This window comes from Indicator indicator, chromosome 13 (assembly GCF_027791375.1).
Source record: "Indicator indicator isolate 239-I01 chromosome 13, UM_Iind_1.1, whole genome shotgun sequence".
NCBI classification, from domain to species: Eukaryota; Metazoa; Chordata; class Aves; order Piciformes; family Indicatoridae; genus Indicator; species Indicator indicator.
In genome coordinates this window covers 7859850-7884482 of record NC_072022.1, presented here as the reverse complement: position 1 = coordinate 7884482, position 24633 = coordinate 7859850, and the positions used below count along the sequence as shown (strand labels likewise).

General features: G+C 45.3%; 1 protein-coding gene across 1 annotated transcript in view; it reads right to left on the bottom strand.

The window, feature by feature from the left end:
- The window catches only part of ATP13A4 (ATPase 13A4), a 55072-nt gene that overhangs the window by 895 nt on the left and 29544 nt on the right, over positions 1-24633 (bottom strand). Inside the window, exons 16-28 of the mRNA XM_054385805.1 lie at positions 24393-24546; positions 23037-23148; positions 21072-21196; positions 13554-13717; positions 12477-12599; positions 11294-11373; positions 9959-10001; positions 8630-8739; positions 7227-7323; positions 6395-6467; positions 5011-5185; positions 3648-3862; positions 2185-2273 (exon numbers count right to left, since the gene is read on the bottom strand). Coding sequence (XP_054241780.1) covers positions 2185-2273; positions 3648-3862; positions 5011-5185; positions 6395-6467; positions 7227-7323; positions 8630-8739; positions 9959-10001; positions 11294-11373; positions 12477-12599; positions 13554-13717; positions 21072-21196; positions 23037-23148; positions 24393-24546 — 1560 coding nt within the window. The remainder of the gene's footprint in view (positions 1-2184; positions 2274-3647; positions 3863-5010; positions 5186-6394; positions 6468-7226; positions 7324-8629; positions 8740-9958; positions 10002-11293; positions 11374-12476; positions 12600-13553; positions 13718-21071; positions 21197-23036; positions 23149-24392; positions 24547-24633) is intronic.

Genomic DNA, 24633 nt, shown 5'->3' with positions numbered 1-24633 from the left:
TTGGAAAAGACCCTTGAGGTCATCAAATCCAATCACGGAAGTGACACTGCCAACTCCACCACTAAACCTAAGCAACACAACTGCCTGTCTTGTAAATACCTTCAGGGATGGTGCATCCACCACTTCCCTGGACAGTCTGTTCCAGTGCTTGACAATCCTGTCAGTGAAGAAATTTTTCCTAATAAATCTAAACCTCTAAACCTGAGGCTACTTCCCCTTCTTTTATCATACTTAGACCAAAAGACTGACTCCCACCTCACTACAATCTCCTTTCAGGTAGTTGTAAAGAATAATAAGGCCTTCCTTTTCCGCAACAACCTCAGTTTCCTCAGCTGCTCCTCACAGGACTTGTGTTCTAAGACCTTTCACTAGCTTCATGTCATCCACAGCCAGAATGTCACACTGCCTGATAAGCCAATATTGCTACTTGTCTGGAGGAATTATTGATGAAGATGTTTTTAAACTCTAAGATGCAGCAGAGAAACCCATACCCAGGGCTGCAACAGGAAATCCAAACTCTTTCTTTCTTTCTGATATAAGAAATAGTTCAAAGGTTGAGTATTTCAGCTCCAAACCCATCTCCAGCTTCCCACAGCTGACAGCACTGGCTTCCTGGCTGCAGCTCAAGTTCTCCTGGAGAAGCAGCTCAGATCCAAAATTTGGATCAGCAGTTTCTCCAGCACTAGGCTATTGCAGAGTTTCTTATTGCCACTTCCCTTTTCTCTCTTCTCAGCAAATCCAGACAGCCTGGAAGTTTTGCAGCTCTCTCAAAGGCATTTTAATGCCCCTCATGGCTGCAGTGCTGACAATGTCCTATGTCATCTGAGTTCACAGTAGGACCAAGACTGGCTTTAAAGTGCCATCTCGTGGCAGGTTCCTTAACTGGGTCTGCCGGAGTCCTGCTCTGGAAACAGTCGGTGAGGCACCTTCAGCTAGGCTGCTTGGCATTCAAAATCCAGGGCCATTCCCTTTCTCTGTGTTTCTCTTTCCACGTTTCATCATTTCCATTTCTAAACCCATCATGCAAACATACAGCACTGGAAGCTGCATCATGTTTAGTACTTGACAGTCAAAGCCACCACGCTTCATCATTGTGATTGCAAACGTATTGAAGAAACAGCTCAGTGCTGCCTTTGTTCTGCTCCTCTGACTCCAGCTGCAAGGCTGTGGGAGTTACAGTGAAGGAGGTTAACATTTCCCAGCCTCAACATACTAATTGCCAGGTCTATTGATAACCCTGCCCTACATGCAATAGAGATCCTTCCCCTCTGTTTTCCCTAGGATGGATTTGCACAAGGCAACTCCCATCTTGCATTCTGCCAGACTAAACAGACCAAGCCCTATTGGTATTTAGTAATCAAGGATCCAGAGAGATCCTCTATTGCCATGACAGTCCCATTCGTTTTTCTGTGCAGGTGTTCTAAATGCAAATGCTGCTTTAAGAAACTGTGGGCTGTCTGAGACTCAAACCAGGAGCCTGAAAATACTAGGAAGTGAAAGCTGCTGTGAGTGCTGGCAGATCTTCTTTGCAAGAGGATCTTTGTGCAGAGCAGCACAGTCTGGGAAACACAAGTGCATGGGGCTTTATTTTAAACTTGAAGGGCTCAGCCCCTTTCTTCTCCTGGCTTCACAACCACCACATCCCCAACATACCAAGCATGTTAAGCTTAGTGATCTCATCTTCACTTGCATGGACAATGCACTGAAACAATCAAACACGCATGTGTGGTAGCCCAGATGCCAGAACAAACAGATCTTTCTTTGGAACTACCATACACAGAATCAACCAGGTTGGAAGAGACCTCCAAGATCATCAAGTCCAACCGATCACTCAACCCTAACTGATCAACCAGACCATGGCACTAAGTGCCTCATCCACGCTTTTCATAAATACAGCCAGGGATGTTCACCCCACCACCTCCCTGGGCAGCCCAATCCAATGGGCAATCACTCTGTCTGTGAAGAACTTCTTTCTAAGATCAAGGCTAAACTTCCCCCTCCAAAAGGGGGGGATCTCCAAAAGGTTCCTCAATCCCATAATCTAAAATCCATCTGTTTAAATCTGATCTGTCTTTAGAGGTGGCATTCACCCCTGCAAAAGTCTGTGCCTTATGTTAAAAACAAGCTCAGTGCACTTGTGAAGGGACCAGCATGGAAGAAAGCCTCCCTTGGACCAATACTCACATCCATCTTAGAGTAGAGATCGTCAATATCAGCAAACACCAAGAAGAGGCACACACCCAGCTGCACTGTGAGCACCAGTATGAAGACATCTGAAAGGACAAGAACAGACACAACAGATTTATGAGCAATCTCAGCTGTTTGCTTTTACTACAGAAGGTTGCAATCGTTTTCTGTGCCAAACGGTTTGAAAAACCAAACAACAAAACCCATGAGAGAAGAAGAGAGGAAGGAACTTCCAGCCAAGGGAAATGATCAAAGTAAACCCCCAGCTTTACTTGGTCAAGCAGATACAGCTGAGGATGGGACAAGGCTTGTAGCCACAGATTTAAAATGCCAAGCAAGCATTTTGAAGATTTGATCTGACCTCTCACATCTGAGAAGCCTTAGAGCCTACCAATGAGTCTCACCCTGAGCTCAGTGACATTCAGGATGAGACTTCCTCTTGTCAATATGATTAGGAACTCTGCCCTCAATTTCAGTGACATAAAGACTTTGTTTTTGATCAGAATCTAGAGAGTGTAGTCAATGGAAAATCTAGTGTCCTTCCCATCTGTAGGTCAACATTTCAATCATGAGTAAATTCATGTTTTCAGCTGCTGGCATACCCCAAAATTCATTCTCCAACCCCTCTGGTTTCGCTTGGTTCTGAGAGAAATATCTCCTCCCCTATTATTATACCTAAGCAGCAAAGCCATGAAACCTGCAGCATTAATTTAGCTCTTCAGCAAAAGAAGAGCTCTGCCTGAGAGCTGCAGGATTAGTCCCACAAAGAAAAAGAAAAGCTCTCTTATGCCTCTACTGCAACTTTCAGAACTGCCACAATCACAGGTGCTCATTTTCCATTCATGTGAGCAGTCTTTCAGAGGCAGAACAGACCTACTAGGCTTCACTATAGCTCCTTCAAGTCATTGCCTCCTTTGAGGTTTCCTCTTTAAAGAAGTTACTGTTCAGAGAATTAGTAAATATTAAACATCCATGATTCTGGAATTGGGAAAAGGACTTCTGCAAATATGCAGATTTCATTTAATTTTGTTCTGAGATGGGTGCAAAAGAGTGCACTGAAGATGTCTTCTCTCAAATTAGATGAGATTATCTAATTCTGGCTCTTCTTGAGGTGTGCCATTCAGGCTGCCTTAAATAACATGCTGCTTCTTCCAGCCAACACCACCTTTCTTCTACTCCTTGAAAGTTTTTACCAAACCCCATCTGTCTGTTTTGGAAATCCAAATGTCAGGGCCAAGTTTTATCAGTGACAGAAACACAAAATGTGGGCCCAGCTCAGAGAGTAGGATGCCACTTCCACTAAAACCTGTGAGAAGGTGGCCTTTAGTCATGTAGAAATTTATTATTGGGCTCCTGCTTTTTGTCTGGCATTGCTTTGGCCAAGTTTTCATTTTTCCCTAGTGAATTGACCATCTGAACTGACTTACTCACAGATCCCTCCCTTTCTCCCCATACTTAACAGTTTGTGTAGATGGGTTGCCTGAAAGGTTTTCCCTTGGAAAACACAAGTGCTACGATGAGGCAGTTGATGGTACTCAGCAGCCACACTGTGGTGTTCTCATAGCTCTTGTAGCCATTGTCCATTTGCCCTTGGGCTCCATCACTCATCCCATGGAGCCCCAGGCTGGAATTAGAGGAGGAATTCTTCGTGTGGTTGGTCGTTGAGAGGCAGGCACTGAAAAAGAGAGTCACATTGCCTCTGTGATCACTGATCACTGTCCTCATTATCTTGGTTATCCACTGTCCCTAGCTGATCCTGCTTTTGGCAGGGGGGTTGGACTTGATGATCTCTGGAGGTCCCTTCCAACCTCTAACATTCTGTGATTCTGTGATTTCTCCCAGCTTCTACTACCTCTATAGGGAATCCTCTCTCACAGCCATGATTTCCTTCTGCTATCACAAGGATGTAGGTTACTGCCAAAGTCCTCAAGTCCTCAGTCTCACCCACTGGCTTGAGCATGCTGAACTTGTCAGGGCCTGAGCTCAAACACAGAATCATAGAATTGTCAGGGTTGGAAGGGACCTCAAAGATCATCTAGCTCTAACCTCCCTGCCATGGGCAGGGACACCTCCCAGTAGATCAAGTTGCCCAGAGCCACATCCAGCCTGGCCTTAAAAACCTCCAGAGGTGATACAGGGGCTGTTTAGTCTTGAGAAGAGATGACTGAGAGGGGATCTCATCAATGTCTATCAATATCTGAGGGGTGAGTGTCAAGTGGAGGGGGCCAGGCTCTTTTGGGTGGTTCACAGTGATAAGACAAGGAACAATGGGTTCAAACTAGAACATAGAAGATCTCACCTCAACATGAGGAGAAACTTCTTCACAGTGAGGGTGACAGAGCCCTGGAACAGGCTGCCCAGGGGCTTGTGGAGTCTCCTTCTCTGGAGACTTTCCAACCCCATCTGGATGCATTCCTGTGCAGACTACCCTTAGTGATCCTGCTCTGGCAGGGGGGTTGGACCTGATGATCTCTTGAGGTCCCTTCCAACCTCTGCTATACTGTGAGACTGTGATAACCTGGTCTTCCCTAGAAGCAAATACTCCTCTTTGTGCTCAGTAGAAGCATTCTTGCCACATGCACTGTGCTCCATAGGAGACTTGCTGGAGAGCTTAGTGCTGCAAACAGCACTGGTTAATGTGTGTGCACCCTGTGGGGAAGCACAGGGGCTGCCTGCAGCTGCTGATCAGATCTGTAGTTAAGCTGATCATGTTCAGCCCTACATCACCCAGTCCCAAGAATGGAACCTACCTGTGTATATCATCCTTGTGAAGCTGATCATCTTCAGCCCTGCATCACTCAGAGACCCAAGAAAGGAACCTACCTGTGTATATCATCCTTGGCATACCAAGGCTGCTCCTGGACCACGACAAACCCGAAGATCTGCATGCAGAGGCTGAAGAGGATGTTAAGTACAACAGAGAGCAGCAGTGGGGGTGAGATGAGCTGGCTGGGGGGTCTGTAGGGAACCAGCTTTGGATAGGCACCTGTGAAACTCACTGAAGCATGCACAGGCATTTACTGGTGTGTTCAAAGCACTCCCTGACTGTTATCAATGGCCAGCACTTTCACAGTTTAGAATGCTCTTAGTAATACATATAAATGCCATATCAAAAGCAAACACAGAGTTATTCTCTTACAAAATCTCACTAGCTACAGAAGAGGCTAATTAATGGCCTCTGACTATAATGAGGCATTTTTGGAAATGAAAATGCTGGATTTTTATTTTATTTGGCTGCTGTCAGGTCCAAGGATATAGACATGCTCAAGCTCTCCTGTTCCCTTTGTCACTTGTCAGCTGTGGCTTTTCTGCTGCCCATGTTTTGTGCATCCTCCTGAACTAAGTACTGAGTGCCCAGTTATCTGAGCTGGTACAGGACTGCATTAACTGACCCAACAGGTTTTTCTCTGTTTTTAAGCTTGACAAAATTATCCAAACTCTGAATAAAAGATCTAGAGAGAGAGCCTTGATGCAGAGTCCCAAATGGGCTATTTACAGCAAGGCAGCGTTTGGCACTCAGTGTTGTGAGGGGCTTTCAGCCTTTTCAGTCAAGGTCTTCTCCAGTTGTCTGTATGCCAGCAGGTGTAGCAGACAGCCATGTGGTTTTGCTATGTACTTTTCATGCCCCTACCCTTCCTACTTTTAAACCTCTCCCTGCATTTACTCTGTCTCAACAGTCCCATCTTTCTCTTTCTTCTCCAGTACTGCTTTTCCTCTCGTTCTTGGCTTACAACTTCCTGCTCTGTACTGTCTGACATCCATCATTCCTTTGTTCTTTGTTTTCTTGTGTCTTTACTGACATGCCTCGTGTCTACACAGCTTCAAATATGAGTTGGACTCCAGTTGATCCCTGCACTTTTTCATTTGGGCATTAATCCTTAACTATCTTCTTTATCTTCCTCCCTAAGTCAATAGGAAAAAAACCCCTGAATAGACTTTCCATTGCATTAGGTCTATTTTTACTCCTTCTTGAGATCATATCACAGTTATCAACAACCTGCCTGCTCAGCAAATGCACCACTAAGAATTATCCATCTTATTTCAGAGCTTTTTCTCAAACCAGACCTCTCCTTTTCTAATCCAAGCATCCTGCACTCTGTGTTGTCTCTTTCTTCTTTTCTGTACACAGAATTATGCATTTCCAAGGAGGTGAAATAATATTTGAGATCATTCTCTCATTAATACATAGGATGACTAAGGGGCTTACTTGTCACACCAATTACAGTGGTAATAGCCAGATCTTGGAACAAAAATTGGTAATTCCCAAAGGAGTTTAGTTGCTGAAAAGAGGAACACACAGAACAAAACAAACAAACAAAGAAAACAAAACATGAATCAGAGGTTTGCCATGGGCTTGTTTACATCTTCTCCAGAAAGCTGTGCTATTTCCATGGAGCTAATGCTCTGCTCTTTGTTCTGAAATGCCACTCAGCAGATAAGGGGACCACACACCCATCACCCTGCCAATAGATTTGTCACCACTGGGCCTGCAGTGAATGCTCATTTTGTGCATTGTTCAGGCTAAGGACACTTCCAGTTCACACGATGCAATTAAAAAAAAAAAAAAAAGGAAGGCTGTTTGAAGAGACATGCTTGCTGAATACTGGGTGGCTTCTGAATGCAAAGCCCTCCTCTCTCTTTGGGAAGAAGCCATGTAAAAGTGGTTTAAGGCACTCCAGAGGATTTTGGATACTGTAAAGTTAATTCATGCTTTAAATGCTGAGCAAACTGCAAGAGTCTGTGCTTACACCAGATTCTCCCTTTCCACAGACATATGCCCTCAGCCAAAAAACTGTCAGTATCTCAGCCTTCTTTTTACTCAGCTCGGATCTTGAGCCCACTGGCTGAAGCTACTTGGAAGAATCTTCCCAGTTTTCAGCTGGGGCTACAGATGGGCCATAGGATCATGCCACAGAAGTCTGCAGCTGGGATAAAGGTAAAGCTCCACACTCTGGTTTTATTGTGACTTCGCTGGCATGTTTCTCCTACAAGGGATTAATAGCTCATCCAGTTCTGGCCAACATGTTCCCAAGACATACCCAGTACAGCAGGAGAACACCAAGGTACTGAATGGTGCTGTACAGTGCCATGTACTTGAACATGCAGAAAGAAGTGACGAGGGCAGCACGGCCTTCCCTGTGTGAGGACATGAATAAAGGACAGCAATTAGGTGATGGGTCTGCCCCTGTTGTCTGTCCTCTCCAAATGTGTCACAAACAGAGACATCTCTGCCAATAGCTCGCTGGGAGGTGAAATAAATCAAATCTGTCCTGAATGAGGTAAAATATTCATTTGCAGAAATCTTGATGCCAGCAAAAGTCATCCGTGTTCCCAAGACTACAATTTACCCTGGTGAGTTTTCCTGCTGACATTAATAATGCAGGCAACAATATGAAGAAAAGCACACAAAGTCAAGAAGCTGCTCAGTCAGGTCAAATTAACAGGTCCTCTCCTGCAGTGGACAGTTAGTAATGTACAAGGTCAACACCCTCTCCATGGCTATTCATCTGCCCCAGGGAGCAAAATATTGGAGTAACAGATGCTAATCACAGAATCACACACAGAATCATGGAACATTAGGGGCTGGAAGGGACCTCAAAAGATCATCAGGTCCAACCCCCCAGCCAGAGCAGGATCACCTATACCAGACCACACAGGAATGCATCCAGGCAGGTCTTGAATATCTCCAGAGAGGGGGACCCCACAACCCCCTTTGGGCAGCCTGTTCCAGTGTTCTGTCACCATCACAATGGAACATGCCTTGCTTTGATGCAGAAAAAATAGACATTGTACTAGGATCTGAATGGTTTAGAGGATGAGATTTAGATCAAAGATTATCATAAAGTCTGATCTCCTGATGATCTTCAATGTGAATCTTCATGTCTCTTGCATATGCTAATAAACGACAGCTGCAAGGCATATTTGGCACTTTGGGTGTGACTTCTTAAGCTTCCTGAAATACTTTTGCTTTCCATCCATACTTATAGGGTACATTTTACTTAGCCAAGTACATCATTATCTCTGTAATTTTCTTCTTATACCAAATGCTTCTCCAGCTTAGCCATCCAGTTAGCAGGACTCTTAAGTGACAGAATTGCCTTCAGAGGTTATCAGAGTCCTAACAGTACTGTATATGCTGACTTGTGGACATTTGATTCAGATTTACAGAGCATTGCTCATTTTCCTCTTTCTTTAGCACTTAAAATACTGTTAATGACACTAAGCTCAACTGTAGCTGCCCTCCTCCTAGAGTTTTGGGGGAATTAATATACCTTAAAGGAATTTCAGGTGGGAAGCAGTTCAATGGTGATTTCGAGGTTAAAGGCATTTCTTTTTCCTCTGCCTGTGTACATTCTGCCCCGGGTGGAACAGCCAACAGCAATATGTGAGAGGAGTGGGAACTGTCTCCTTTTTGAAAGAGGAAACAGAAGGCCATGCTCACCTGATCAGCTCTGGCACACATGCTATGCTGGGGGTTCGGGATGTGAACGGTGAAGCCACAGACGCCTCCTGCTCCGACAGCGCTATCCCCGCGTGGGCCACTTTCAGCGCCTGGAAGTCACATTCTTCTTCAGCACTCACAAACCAGGCAGGCACAGCAACTGACATGCAAGCCCAGAAATGATCCCTTGCTCTGTGAACAGCAGGCCCTTCTCGCTACCGGGATGTCCTCCACCCAAAAGGTTCCTCCAGCGGGATGTCGTGAAGGCGGTGGGTCCAGAAGAACAATGGGGATGACAGCATGGGAAAGTCTGCTTCCACACACCCTAAAGCTATCCACTACCACCTGCAGAAGACAGGTTTGGCTCTGCCTCCTCTGTCAGCACTTATTGCAGTCACACTTTATGTAGACAGTGCAAATTCTCTGCTTGCTTCCTCCAGGAGAGTCCTCGGGACTTTGTGTGAGTGCTTCAATGCCTGGGTGACATTGCCGTCACTGCCACAAGGATGTGTGAGGTCGTGGTGTGAATTCAACCTGCCTACAAGGGAGTTATGTGTCCCTCCTGAACATGAGCCCCTCCTTTTAGAGCAAAACAAAGCAAAGCAAGAAAAAACAAAAGCAAAGCAAAGCAAAATAAAACAAAACAAAGCAAGACAAAACAAAACAAAGCCAACAAAAACCCCAAAGCAAAGCAAGACAAACCAAAGCAAAGCAAAGCAAAACAAATCAAACAAAAAAACCCCAACAAACCAAAGCAAGACAAACCAAACCAAACCAAAACAAACAAAAACCCCCCAACAAACCAAAGCAAGACAAACCAAAACAAACCAAAACAAACAAAAAACCCCCAACAAACCAAAGCAAGACAAACCAAACCAAAACAAACCAAAGCAAAGCAAGACAAACCAAACCAAACCAAACCAAAACCAAACCTTTCTTGTGCTTCTAAAATGTGTGTTTACAAAAACCTTGTAGGTCTACAGCTGCTTCCCATGGAGACTCCTCCTCTTCCTAGACTTCTCCACCCCCAGACATATAAGATGTTGACAGAAACCCCAGGGGAGGATTCAAAGAATCCTCTGGCAGTTTTTGTAAAGGAAATTAATCACTCCTTGAGATCACAAACTGCAGCAATCTCTGCCCAAGGCAGTTCCTCCGTGGTAAGGAACACACTGTGGGCTGTGGGACCAGTACTGCTGCCAGTCCAGCTGGTCTGTGAACAAGCATAGCATTCCCACCTCCAGCATGTCCTCAGTTTGGGATATTCTACTGGCATTGTATTATTTTTCCACTTTCCATATAAATATATTGTGAAGAATTCTCACTTACCCCACAGTCATTTGCTCCATCTCCACACATGCCCACAAAGTAACTGAAAAACAGAGTGACCTACAGTTCAGTTCTGGGAAACAGGAGGGAGTCAGAGCTTTCTCCATGCAAGTCTTGCAAGCCCTTCTGAGGGGTTGAAAGCCTGAAATACAAGCCCATGACTTTGGAGTGTGTGTGTGGGCTTTGGGCTGGCAACTCAAATGTGACTGCTGCAGAGAGTTCCTGCTGTAAGGGACTGAAGAATACATTAGCAGGAAATTTTATGTGCTCTGCAACAGTCTTCCATCGTCACTTGGTTTAAGGTCAATCATTACAGAGGAAAAGGGCTAAATAGTGACAACCCTGCTCAGAAAGGAAGGACCACAGGCACTGGGACCTCATGTGCACTGGGAATAGACATGAATGGGGACTCTGCTTCAGGGTCCCATCCTGCCAGCATCTCCTGGGGCAGACAGAGAGTGACAGAAGCAGCTGGAGTTTCAGAGAAGGGGAGCATGGCTTAACAGGGTATTTGGAGACTATTCCCCACCCTGAGGCTGAAATTACCCTGTGAAATCATGAGCCCTAAAAGTAAATCCTTGTATCTGCAGCATCCAAGTAAAATCAGCCTAATGCTTCAGGAGCTGACTCACTTGTGTCTTCTACTGCTGAGGCTTGGATTTCAGTGCTGGGCAAGTTCTCACTGGGAGGCCTTGATGGTAGTCCAGGGAGGCCAGGCAGTGGCTGGGGTGCTCACAACTGCTCACACCAGGCTGAAAGCTGAAACAGCCTAACGGTTACCCTGCTCTAGGGCAAAGCTCTAGGTAGTTGAGGTGAGGATGAAAGTCTTCAAAAGACTTGGGAAACAGCTGAATAGTAGGCAACAAAGCATCTGCAGCTCAGGAATATATATATGCCTCTGTGACTGCGAGCAGCACAAGGCATACCAATCCAGACTGCCCAGCCATGGTTTCTAACCCATCACACTGAGTCAGCAACAGTGCAGTCAAAGGACTGCTAGCATAGGAGAAGCTGCAGTGCTGGGATATATATTTCTGAAAATCTTGGGTAGACAAGTGTCCCTACTTCAGCCCAGAAGGAGAACTAAGAATGAAGGATGATGTGAACAAACTAAACCCAGAGCCATGGGACTATTAGGTTTTTGATGGGTCAGCAAACCAACATGGACTTCGGTGCCTTTTCTTTAGCAGGCTTTTGGAATTTAATGTCTGTGGAAGTTTCAGGTTTTGCACTTCCTGGAAATGCTATGTTAGACTAACTCTAGCTCTTACTAGACTTTTCAAGCCTGGACATTCATCAAACACTTCCTCACTGTAGAGCTCATTGTGAACTTACTCCAGCTTTTGAAACTCTTCTATAAGGCTGGATTTCTGACCAGGAGACATCCTAGCAAAAACTGTTCCATTCAACAGGAGCTGTAAGGAGAAAAACAAAAAGGAAGTGATTGTTTTAAGCACTTGAGGCAAGAGTCACAGTGGTTCTAGTGACTGGAAACCACCCAAACTTCAGGTGACCGAACTGATGCTAGACTTCCAAAGCAGGAAAGGCTGATGATCAAAAGATAAAAGGGATCTTCTTTACTTTGAAAAAATCACAATCACAACGAGGACAAGAAGGCTGGTGGTGTTTAGCCTGGGGAAGAGGAGGCTCAGGGGAGACTTGATTGCTCTCTACAACTACCTGAAGGATGGTTGCAGCCAGGAGGGGGTTGGTCTCTTCTCCCAGGCAACCAGTGACAGAACAAGAGGACACAGTCTCAAGTTGTGCAGGGGGAAGTTTGGGCTGGATATTAGGAAGAAATTCTTCACAGACAGAGTGATTGACCATTGGAATGGGCTGCCCAGGGAGGTGGTGGAGTCACCATCCCTGGAAGTGTTTAAGAAAAGCCTGGATGAGGCACTTAGTGCCATGGTTTAGTTGATTAGATGGTGTTGGGTGATAGGTTGAACTTGATGATTTTGAAGGTCTTTTCCAGCCTGGTTAATTCTGTGATTCTGTGTCATGTGAGTTACCTGATGTACACAGACTACCTGGCAGAGAACTACTAGAAGAGAACTCATGGTGCTATCCTTTCCATCAAACAGAAAAGTCCTGCTGAATCACATGCTGTGTAATACCACATTTTCTCCTGCTATCCAAAATGTGACAGAATCAGAGCTGTGCAAGGGCCAGAGATAAGGACACCTCTTTTAAGTCATGTCCTCACACCATAAGGCAGGGCTGCTCTTTTCAGGTGCAGAAACAATCTAGCTTTTCAGATTCTTCTCCATAAGTTAGTATCAGAGATTCATTAAGCCTGTAAGTATGGCAGGGTTAGAATTGTTCCCAAAAGATGTCCTGGTACAGATCTGTTCATCTAATTACATCAGGACAGTCTTTATCTACTGGATGGCAATTCATAGCATCACAGAACAGCTTAGGCTGGAAGAGACCTTAGAGATCATCCAATCTAACCTGTCTGCCATGGGCAGGGATGCCACTCAACTAGACAATTCTACTTAAATAATCCAGATCTTACCTTTGGAAGTAAGTGCCTGAAGTGCTGTGTTATAATTTGGTAAGATTTTCCACTCATGGCAAAATGATACTGGCCTGATCCCAATGCCAGCCTGATTCTTCTTTCCCTCTGGCTGTCATCCTCCTACAGAACAAGACAGAATGAGTGCTGCTCCCAGGCTCTCAAAAGCTACTGTGTGCAGCAGCACTACTACAGAGAAAGAAAAGGACATACCATGGGAAGGGCACACGCACATGTGAAGACTCTGGGAGGCCTATTGCCTTTGTCTGGATTTGTAAAGGGATTTAGGCATACAATACCATTAATTTCAGTGTGAAATGGGTCTTTCTTATGTCTTAAAAGCTGGCCTTCAGTGTTGTCTTTTGAGGTGAAATACAATGAAGCTGCTTCTCAGCCTGAGCGTTGGTAGAAAGGAGCCTCTCAGCAGCTCCTGAAGAGATTCCTGACCACTAGCCTGACTCTAATGCTCCTCATAGAAGGCTCAGCACCTTCAGTCACACCCTTCAGGAAGAGAACAGCTGGTCTTTGTCTCGGTTTCTTTGTGGAGATGCGTGGTGAAGCATAACTTCTTAACATAGCTATTGTGGTCCACTGTGCATATGCAGTTTCTCAACAGTTAGTGTGTGTTTTAATTCTGCAGGCTTTGGGAAGTGCTCACTCCCTACCTGCTTGAACAGGGCTGGTTCATTCAGTGCAGTTCCACAGGTTTTAAGTCCATAGCTACACTATCAAATGTACCTTGCAGGGAAAGGCAACATGCTTTAAGGTGGCATCAGCTAAGCATGGGGGCTAGAGACAAATCCTTCCCATATTTCTGCAAAGCTGCTCTCAGACCGAGCTAAGTAGTTAAGAAAAACATGCTCACAAGGTAATATGCTAGGGTGGAAGCTCTAGGGGGAGCACATTTTTACAAAAATCCCTTCTTTTCAAACACTTTCCTAGCACATAACATTCTGACATGTAGAGAGTGGTAAATGACTGGTCTCTGTTACACCAGCATAATCCTGCCGTGTTCTTTAAAGCATTCCACTTTAGTTTGTTTTCCTGCTGCTCAATACCTGCTCCTTATATGCTCACCAGTCTTCCATCAGCTTCAGGTTTGTTTTCTTCTAGTGGTTTCCAGGTTATAGATGCTGAAAAAGCTCCAGGTGTTTTGTTTGCTTCCACGAGAATTACTCTGTCTGTTGGAGAAATCATCGCAGCATTTTTGGCAATGGTTACAGCTGTCTGCATGTTGTCACCTAGAAAAATCAAGAGGAATGCTATCTAAAAGTGTCTGCAATGAGGAATTGTTTATGGAGAAAGCATTAGCCTTTTCCTGAATTCCAAGTTTTCCAACATATCCACAAGATTCCGTAAGATTTCTGTATCTGTGCCTAAGAAAGTTTTTGCTGAAGTTCAAAAGCCTGCAGGTGGGGCCAGTCTCAACAATTGAATGCATTTCCATCTGGAAAGGAAATCTTTTCATTTTCATCTTGTGGTGGTTTGAAACTGTTTTTTTAATTTTTCCTTGCAAAGTTCAGAACAGAGAAAGTGAAAGAATGTAAATAAGTCACTATTGGGTGTAAGAAAGCAAAATAACGATTGTTCTAAACACTTCCATTGGATAGATAGAAATGTTTAAGAACTATTACCCAAAACAAAGTGGGCACTCTGCACATTCTGCGCTCTGCAGTGGGGGCAGTTGCTGGGCTGTCTGGCTGCTGTTTCTTCTTCTCTTCTGGCTGAAGATAACACACTGACCTTGGCAGCTAAGTTAACAACTTTCTGCTCTAACTAACTCTGCTTCTCTGTCCAGGGGGGTCTGAGGGGAAGCTCCTGGGAGAGGGAGGCCCCTTTGGGAGGGTCCCCTTGGGGGGAAGCAAAGGGAGATCGATTGTGCTTTTTCTGTTGATTGTATATATTTGTAAGTGTTGTGAATTTTGTATATTTGTACATATTCATTGCATTTCATCGTAGATTTCAGACTCGGCTTGTAAATACAGCCTTCATTTGCTTCCAGACTGGGCTAGCCTGGTTATTGTTGGTGGGGGAGGAATTTCAGCTCACACCGACACACTTTTTATTTTTGGCGCCCAACGTGGGGCTCGATTGCTTGTGATTTATTTCTGCTCAGATTAGGGAGCAAAATGAAGCTGTTTTGGGTTCTGAGTCATTCTATTTCATCTATTATCAGTGTGATTGTTTACAGATGGGCCGTTTCTTGCATGATAGACAAGATTGTGAGATATGTGGCATATAAGTCGTTTCTTTGGGTTAAGAACAAGTTACTGAATGTTGGTGAATTCTGTTATGGTCTTATTGGGCTAAGAAGCTATGGTAACTCAACTATGGATCTGCTAGCAGACACATATGAGTTTGTTACTCCTCTTACAACTACAGAGGGTCTTTGGAACCAGTGGTACCCTAGATATCTTGTGCTTGCCTTAATTTTGTTGCTTCTTGGAATAATCATATGGCTACTGATAGCACTGTGTCAAGAAAGACATAAGGCTACTTGCTCTTCCAACTCTGCTGTGAATGTGAAAACCAATCCAGTAAATCTGGTGGCCACTGTAACCAGAAAGTGTAAAGGAGCTGCAGGAGGAGATGCAGATGCTGCAGGAGATGGTGCAGATGGAGATGAGGGTCCTTCTACTCAGGGTCCCTCTGTTAAGAAAGATCCTTCTGGTGAGGAAGAGAGGGTTAGCCTTAAAACTCTGGTAGACCTCTTGAGACCCCACATGGATGATGGAGATGTAGGTCAGGATGTAGACCCTGGTAGATTAGCAACTGCTGGCAGAGCCTCTGAACTCAAGGAAATTCAACGGAGGATTACAACAGGATTATGAGGACAGCGACCTCAGGATGATGATGATGATGATGATGATGATGATGAGGATGACATACAGTCAGCTAATGCACCCAGGAAATTAGACATGTGAGGAAGGATTACATCAGAGGAGATAATGAGCCAGTCCTGTCTTGGCTAGCCAGGTGTTTTGATATGAGAGCCCCAGCATTGGTGGTAGGTGACAAGTCAGCCTTTCAGCTGGGGATGCTCTCAAAGGATACAGGCATAGACAGGCACCTAGGCAGGTGCATTGGTAAAGTTTCTCTGTGGGCACGCCTCCTACTGGCAGTCTCGCTGAGGTACCCCAGCAGAGATGATTTACCATGGAACCCTAAGCCTTGGACCACAATAGCTGAGGGAATCAAGCATCTGAGAGAATTTGCTGTGAGAGAAGTAATGTATGGAGATCATAAGACTCTAAATCCTGATGAAATTCCTGTTGGAACAGGCCTTGCCAAAAAGCTCATTAAGCTTGCTCCTCCTAATTATGCTACTATTCTGGCAAGCAGGATTGTGGCAAGAAATTATGGTGGAGTGCCTCCCACTGTTGGCCATTTCACTGACCAAATGAGGCAGTTGGAGGATAGTCTTGCACGTACTTCTTTGGTTTCAGCCATTGAAACTCTGTCTGGAGAGATAAAGAATTGCATGAAAGAGCTGAAGGAGGAACTTAAAACCTCCATATCCAACTTGATGAAGGGGGATGATTCTGATTCCTCTTCCTCCAGATGGATACAAGTTTCAGCTGTTAGGAACAGACGTGCTCCAAGGAGGCTGTTCCAGAATAGGTCAAACCAAAACAGACAGCAGAGGCAATCACGTGGCAGTATCTGGATAACTCTACGTGATCAGTTTGGTGAGAACATGAACAGATGGGATGGTCAACCAACTTCTGATCTTTTCAAGAGGTTACGGGAGCTGCAGAGGGGCAGATCCCGAGGTAGCAATACCAGGAGGGTAGCTGTCGCTTCCTCAGTTTCCCAGAACAACTCTGATAGCTCCAACAGTGATCCTAATTCTGGTGCTGGACATTGTGCCAGCTGTACATGTGGAGGTAATCCCCACCATTAGGGGTGCCCTGCCTTCCGCCAGGGGGAGGTAAGGGATAATGGAGATAACAGAATCTATTGGGATGTGTACATCCAGTGGCCTGGCACTTCAAAATTTCAGAAGTACAGGGCCTTGGTTGACACAGGAGCTCAGTGCACCATCATACCATCAAATTATCAAGGGGGAGAATCTATAACTATTCAGGGAGTCACTGGTGGATCTCAAGACTTGTTTAAGATAGAGGTTGACATAAGTTTAACTGGGAAGCAGTGGAAGAAACATACTATTGTAACAGGTCCTAATGCACCTTGTATTTTGGGAATTGACTTTCTGAGAGAAGGGCGTTTTAAAGACCCTAAGGGTTACAAATGGGCTTTTGGAATAGCAACTGTAGAAATTGATGGAGGAAAATTGAAGTTGTCCATTAGACCTGAGCTTTCAGATGAATCTGCAGTTGTGGGACAACATGAGATAGAGGATGTAAAGCTGCCGGTTGCTTCTCAAACTGTGCATCACAGACAATACAGAACCAACCGTGACTCTTTGGTGCCCATTCAAAACTTGATTCGTCAGTTGGAGAGTCAGAAGGTCATCAGCAAAACTCATTCACCTTTCAACAGTCCAATCTGGCCTGTGAGAAAGCAGAATGGAGAGTGGCGTCTGACAGTTGATTTCCGTGCCTTGAATGAAGTAACTCCACCCATGAGTGCAGCTGTACCAGACATGATGGAACTCCAATATGAGCTGGAATCCAAGCAGGCCAAATGGTATGCTACCATAGACATTGCTAATGCTTTCTTCTCTATTCCCATAGCAGAGGAATGCAGGCCTCAGTTTGCTTTCACCTGGAGAGGCATTCAGTACACATTCAATCGTTTGCCCCAGGGGTGGATTCACAGTTCAACCATCTGCCATGCAGTGATCCATGATGCTTTGGAGAAAGGTGGAGCTCCAGAACACATTCAGTTCATCGATGACATCATCGTCTGGGGTGAGACTGCTGAAGAAGTCTTTGAGAAAGGTAACAAAATCCTTGACATTCTCTTGCAAGCTGGTTTCGCTATCAAGCGAGACAAGGTGAAAGGACCTGCCAGAGAAATCCAGTTTCTGGGAGTGCGGTGGCAAGACGGTCGCCGTCACATCCCAATGGATGTGATAAACAGAGTCTCCACCATGGCAAATCCCATCAACAAGAAAGAAACTCTGCGTTTCTTAGGCATAGTGGGATTTTGGAGACTGCACATTCCTGGATACAGTCAGATTGTGAAACCTCTCTATGATGTGACTCGAAAGAGAAACAGTTTCCAATGGGGTCCTGAGCAACAAGCAGCCTTTGACCAGATCAAGCGAGAGGTAGTCCAAGCGATGGGTCTGGGACCTGTCCGAGCTGGTCCAGACATTAAGAACATTCTGTACACGGCCGCGAGTGACAATGGTCCAACCTGGTGCTTATGGCAAAGAGCTCCAGGGGAGACACGAGGACGTCCTCTTGGTTTCTGGGGTCGTGGCTACAGAGGCTCAGAGGCAAACTACACTCCAACAGAGAAAGAGATTTTAGCTGCTTATGAAGGAGTGAAAGCTGCTTCTGAAGTGATTGGAACTGAGTCACAACTTCTTCTAGCTCCTAGATTGCCAGTTCTGAATTGGATGTTCAAAGGCAAAGGTTCTTCACCACATCATGCAACAGATGCTACCTGGTCTAAGTGGATGGCTCTGATAACACAGAGAGCTCGAATGGGAAATCTCGAAAGGCCTGGTTTGGTGGAGGTGATCACAAACTGGCCAGAAGGCACAAGCTGTGCAAAACCTCCAGAGGAGAGAGTAACTCGTGCTGAGGAAGCTCCTCCTTACAGTGATCTGTCTGATGATGAAAAGAGATATGCTTTGTTCACAGACGGTTCCTGTCGTCTTGTTGGGAACAAGCGGAGATGGAAATCTGCAGTGTGGAGTCCAACGCGCAGAGTTGCAGAAGCGAGAGATGGAGAAGGAGAATCCAGTCAATTCGCAGAGGTAAAAGCTGTCCAGCTAGCTCTTAACATAGCTGAACGTGAGAGATGGCCAAAGCTTTATCTCTACACCGACTCGTGGATGGTAGCCAATGCCTTGTGGGGTTGGCTGAAAGACTGGAAGAAGAATGGCTGGCAGAGGAAAGGAAAGCCGATCTGGGCTGCAGATCTGTGGCAAGACATTGCTGCTCGCATTGAGAGAATCCCAGTGAAAGTGAGACACATCGATGCTCACATTCCTAAGAGCAAAGCTACAGAGGAACAACAACACAACCATCAGGCAGATCTAGCTGCAAGAGTTTCCCAGGTGGACACAAACTCTGATCCTGATCCTGATCTTGACTGGAAACACCGAGGTGAGCTGTTCTTAGCTCGGTGGGCCCATGACTCGTCAGGACATCAAGGCAGAGATGCAACCTACCGATGGGCTCGTGACAGATCCATTGACATTTCCATGGATGCTATCACACAAGTCATCCATGACTGTGACATTTGTGCTGCTATTAAGCAGGCAAAGCGGATCAAGCCCTTGTGGTACGGTGACCGATGGTCCAAGTACAAGTATGGTGAAGCCTGGCAGATTGACTACATCACTCTACCTCGTTCTCCATCTGGTAAGCAGTATGTGCTGACTATGGTAGAGGCGAGCACTGGATGGCTGGAAACTTATCCAGTTCCTCATGCAACTGCACGTAACACCATTCTTGGCCTGGAGAGACAAATCCTGTGGAGACACGGAACTCCAGAGAGGATTGAGTCAGACAACGGAACTCATTTCAAGAACAATCTTGTAAAAAACTGGGCCAAAGAGCACAGCATCGAGTGGATATTCCACATTCCCTACTATGCACCAGCTGCAGGGAAGATCGAACGCTACAACGGTTTGCTGAAAACCACTCTCAAAGCCATGGGGGGTGGATCTTTGAAAAACTGGGAGAAACATTTAGCACAAGCAACCTGGTTGGTGAATAGTAGAGGTTCAGTGAATCGAGCTGGACCTGCCCAATCAGATTTGTTGCGAAAGGAAGAAGGTGATAGAGTTCCTGTTATCAGAGAAAAGAATCTGTTAGGCAAAACTGTTTGGGTATTTTCTCCTTCAGGAGAGGCCAAACCTGTCCGAGGGGTGGTTTCTGCTGAAGGTCCTGGTCACACCTATTGGGTGATGCAAGAAAATGGTGAAGTTCAGTGTATTCCACAAAGAAATCTAACTTTGGCTGAGAGAGGTTAAATTCAGAGTGTTGCGCAGATACAGCATCGCGCCCAAGAGGAGAGTTCATGAGATCTACGGTGCCCGAACCCTGAGAGCCCTGAGTCACCTGAGAGTCCCTGTTCCTTTCTTTGCTCCATCTGCGAGGAAACAAGCTGTTTGCTGTTTTTCCTGTGATTTGACTCTTTTGAATCATCTACATCTGAGGTAGCCGGAATGGACTATGGTCTTTATTCACCTATTGTTGTAGATATTATTTTAGATTAGATAAATGGTAGTAGCAGCCAATGGAATTGTTTAGAAGGGGTGGACTGTGATGGTTTGAAACTGTCTTTTTAATTTTTCCTTGCAAAGTTCAGAACAGAGAAAGTGAAAGAATGTAAATAAGTCACTATTGGGTGTAAGAAAGCAAAATAACGATTGTTCTAAACACTTCCATTGGATAGATAGAAATGTTTAAGAACTATTACCCAAAACAAAGTAGGCACTCTGCACATTCTGTGTTCGGCAGTGGGGGCAGTTGCTGGGCTGTCTGGCTGCTGTTTTCTTCTTCTCTTCCGGCTGAAGATAACACACTGACCTTGGCAGCTAAGTTAACAACTTTCTGCTTAACTAACTCTGCTTCTCTGTCCAGGGGGGTCTGGGGGGAAGCTCCTGGGAGAGAGAGAGGCCCCTTTGGGAGGGTCCCCTTGGGGGGAAGCAAAGGGAGATCGATTGTGCTTTTCTGTTGATTGTATATATTTGTAAGTGTTGTGAATTTTGTATATTTGTACATATTCATTGCATTTCATCGTAGATTTCAGACTCTGCTTGTAAATACAGCCTTCATTTGCTTCCAGACTGAGCTAGCCTGGTTATTGTTGGTGGGGGGGGAATTTCAGCTCACACCGACACACATCTGGAGGTGAAATACTTTCATTCAGCCTGAAGGAAACAAGAAGGGATTCAGTGCAAAACTGCTGCTAGTATCACTGATTCCCATCAGTTGGCTTCAGATAGCTTTAGTGTAGGGTGAGTGCTGAAAGGGGTAAAGCCCAAGAAGAGAAGATCTGTGTCACTCTTGGGAAAATGTCCATGGCAAAACTAGGGGTTTTTCTATCTGGATCCAAAGTAGCCCTTCAAGAAAAAAATTCAATAAATAGGGATGATAGGCATGAGTTACCAGATGTCACAAGGTCCAGTGACTTGTCCTGGCACCCATGCTCCATCCCTGCTCATTTCTAACAGGATTTCACGAGGCCCTATAAAGATGGGATCTTGCCTAACATATCTTTATGCACATAATCTGATATCCTTACCAGGGAGAACAAATGGACTCACTGGAAACCATCAACGGAAGAGGAAGGCTCTGATCTCTGGTGAAAGTGGGACAGATTAAGAGTTGGGTATCTGACACAGCCTGGTGAAGTTGTCACAAAGCAGCAGACTATTCACTCAAACATCACTGAACTCCCTGCATGGGCCAGTGGCCACATAAATAATTCACCCTTTGTAGATACCTGTGACCATAACACTCCTGATGTGAGCAGCACTGAGCTCTTCCAGGACAGGCTTTGTCTCCCTCTTTAGTCGATTCTCCATTATCAGCAGACCCAGGAATGCCAGATCAGATTCTACCTCTTCCCTAATGGTGAAGAAAAGACAGGTAGATTTAATTCTTCTTTTAGCCTTTGGCCTGGTTTTGCATTGAATTTGCTAATAGCCAGTTATAACTGCTGGTCATCCCACCTAACTCCAATGAATTAAAGTAGCTTGTTGTCACCAGTCCCAGGCTGGCTGTCTTTTGTGATTCCATTTCAACACCATCAGGGCTTGCTTGCCACTGGCAGCAAGTGGTGCTGGTTGTGTCTGGAGGATCTTCACTTGTTTTTTTCATCCTTCTGTTATTTTCTTTCCCTGTTCTCACAGAATCACAAAATCAACCAGGTTGGAAGAGACCTCCAAGATCATCAAATCGAACTGATCACCCAACCCTAACTAATCAACCAGACCATGGCACTAAGTGCCTCATCCAGGCTTTTCTTAAACACCTCCAGGGATATGAACCCCACCACCTCCCTGGGCAGCCCATTCCAATGGCCAATGTCTTTCTGTGAAGAACTTCTTTCTAAGATCAAGCCTAAACTTCCCCCTACACAGCTTGTAGAATGAGTTCTGTACATAGCCAGCTTCCAGCTCATGTTTGCCTAATTACCAAATCCAAAGAGTCAGTTTTGAGCTATCTACTCCACATGCCAACATGAGGCCTGATGGATAAGTTAGACTGGTTTCCATTCATGCAGCATCTTTTTCCAGCATGAAAAAGCAGCTTGAGTTTCCTGCAAGATTCACAAACTCTGCTGGTCTGATTTGGAAAGTCCATGCACACCAGTCCCTCTCATTTGAGAAGTGTACAACAAACACACCTTAGGAGGTGTGCTGGTGGCATGGGGGTCACCTGCTGCCTCCCCTTCAACAAGGAGCCAGCATAACAAAAATCCAAAAGAGAAAAATCCAACCAACCAACCAAACCAAAACTTCTCTTCAGCTGAAAGCCTAAATAAATTTGCAAGGAGACTGGTGGAAACAACAGACTGAGGGAGGGGTGTGCTAGACTACAGAGTGTACTAGAGTTATGCTTCCTCTGGTGATACAAAGTTATGAGGTCTTGGGTGACAGGTTGGACTTTGATGATCCTTGAGGTCTTTTCCAACCTTATTGATTCTGTGATTCTGTGATTCTGGGCCTGTGCTATAACCATGGCATGGTGAAGTGCCCTCTACCCATCCTCAGACAGACCTATACCCAGATTTAAATACCAGATTCCCTCTGGCCTGAATCAAACAAAACTCTGTAATACAGGTGTTATGGTTTGGAGCTGGCACTTCAGCCTCATTCCTACTTGTAAATAAAATTAGGGATTGGACACAGAATAATAATAACTGATAAGTTTATATCATTCCATTCATTTCACTGGATAGCTTATAGCTGGTTGCACAGAAGTTCTCTTCCCTTTTTGCTTCTCTCTCTGCACCTTTTGCTTGCATGGCTTACTCCCTTATCTCCCTTTTGACCTTCTATTTGTTCAACTGACTCATATTGTATCTCTGAAGGTAGCAGGGAAGGGAGAAGATTGCTAGCAGTCCCTCTGGGCTGCCCAGGGGCTTGCTTCTGATTGTTGAGTACAGAAAATATCTGTAAACGTATTTTGCACATGTCTTATCACCCTATAGAATTTCAGATTTATCTCACTTCTTGTAAATATAGCTTCATTTTGCTTCCAAACCTTTCTGAGCTAGTCTGGTGATTTATCCTGGAGGTAACTCTCCATTCTGGGGGTGAATGTCCAATTGCTGGGGGAGGAGGGAAGGGCAAATCCAAACCCTACAACATGCAGCCCATTTCTTGGCAGGGGTGTTGTAGTCATGTGAGGCACCACCAGCCTGCTGCTGAAAGCTGCTGCTAGGAAGCAGTCCATGGCTTACCTCATGAGATCAGCAGATTGCTTCCCTGCCTGTAGAGGTTTACATGCCAGTCCGATGACCCTAAAGCCCTGTGCTGTGTAGAACAGGAGCTTGCTTTCAAAGTTGGATGGGACTGTTCAAAAGAGGAAAGGACAGATCATCAGGGCACTTGACAGCTTTCAAGTGAAAGGAAGCCTTCAAGCAGGGAAGGGTCCTGTCACAGAGGGCAGGTGTCACAGTACATCAGAGGTTGGAAGGGATCTCCAGAGATCATCCAGTCCAACCCCCCTGCCACAGCAGAATCACACAGGGTAGTCCACACAGGAATGCATCCAGGTGGGTTTTGAAAGTCTCCAGAGAAGGAGACTCCACAACCTCTCTGGGCAGCCTGTTCCAGGGCTCTGGAACACTCTCACTGTAAAGAAGTTTCACCTCAGGTTGAGGTGAGATCTTCTATGTTCAAGCTTGAACCTGTTGTTCCTTGTCTTATTACTGTGCACCACCAAAAAGAGCTTGGCCCCCTCCACTTGACACCCACCCCTCAGATATTTACTGACACCTCCCTGTCTTCTCCAGACTAAACAGCCCCAGGGATCTCAGTCTCTCTTCATAGGGAAGATGCTCAAGTCCCCTAATCACCCTCCTGGCTCTCTGTTGGACTCTCTCCAGCAGTTCTCTGTCTGTCTTGAACTGGGGAGCCCCAAATTGGACACAGGATTGCAGGTGTGGTCTCACCAGCACAGAGTAGGGGGGGAGAAGAACCTCCCTAGACCTGCTGGGCATACTTTTCATGTTGTACCCTAGGATACCATTGGCTCTCTTGGCCACAAGGGCACATTGCTGTCCCATGGAGAACTTGCTGTTCACTGGAACTCCAAGGTCTTTAGACCTAGAGTCTACCAACAGACCAAGGACATCAAGCAAAACTGATGAATTTAACTTCAGAAAGAAAATTATTACCTTTCCCCTGTCACTTTGTACTAAACTAATCTGCAAAGACTTCCCTTCTTCTGGTGTGTTATGAGGAGCTGTGCTCTTCTAGCTGCCTTCCAAAGGCTTAGAGAAAAGAAAACTTTTAATTTTTTTTGGTGTATTCTGAACCAGCTGACAGTTTTTCCAAATACCTCTCCTGGCAGAGACTGTACACCTTGGACAAGAGTTGGTTCTTGCTTTTGTCTCTTAGCAGTCTTTCTCTGCTGGGAAGGGCTCTATGAGAACTTAGTCCTAGACTTGGAGCACAACAGAAAGACTGACTTTTCAGGCTGAGGTATAATCCTGTAGACCCAGAAGCGTCATCTGGACCTTCCACTTCATAGCACCATCAAAAGTCATTTACACAGATGTGTTTCTAGGAATGCATTTATAAATGTCATTTACCTGTTTCTGCTCTACATAACGTGGCAACCATCTCTGGAGCCCCTTTAGTGAAGACTTCTTGTTCCCCACCAATCTCCTGAGCAATGACAGACATCCTTTGCAAGGCTGAGGAAAATGGAAACTGATGTAAAATGGTGATGCCTTCCACTGGAGCCTAGGAGAAAAGCAAGTGAGGTAGATACTGCAGCAAGGATTTTAAACTCAGGTCAAAGGATTTTCATAGAATAGTCCAGGCTGGAAG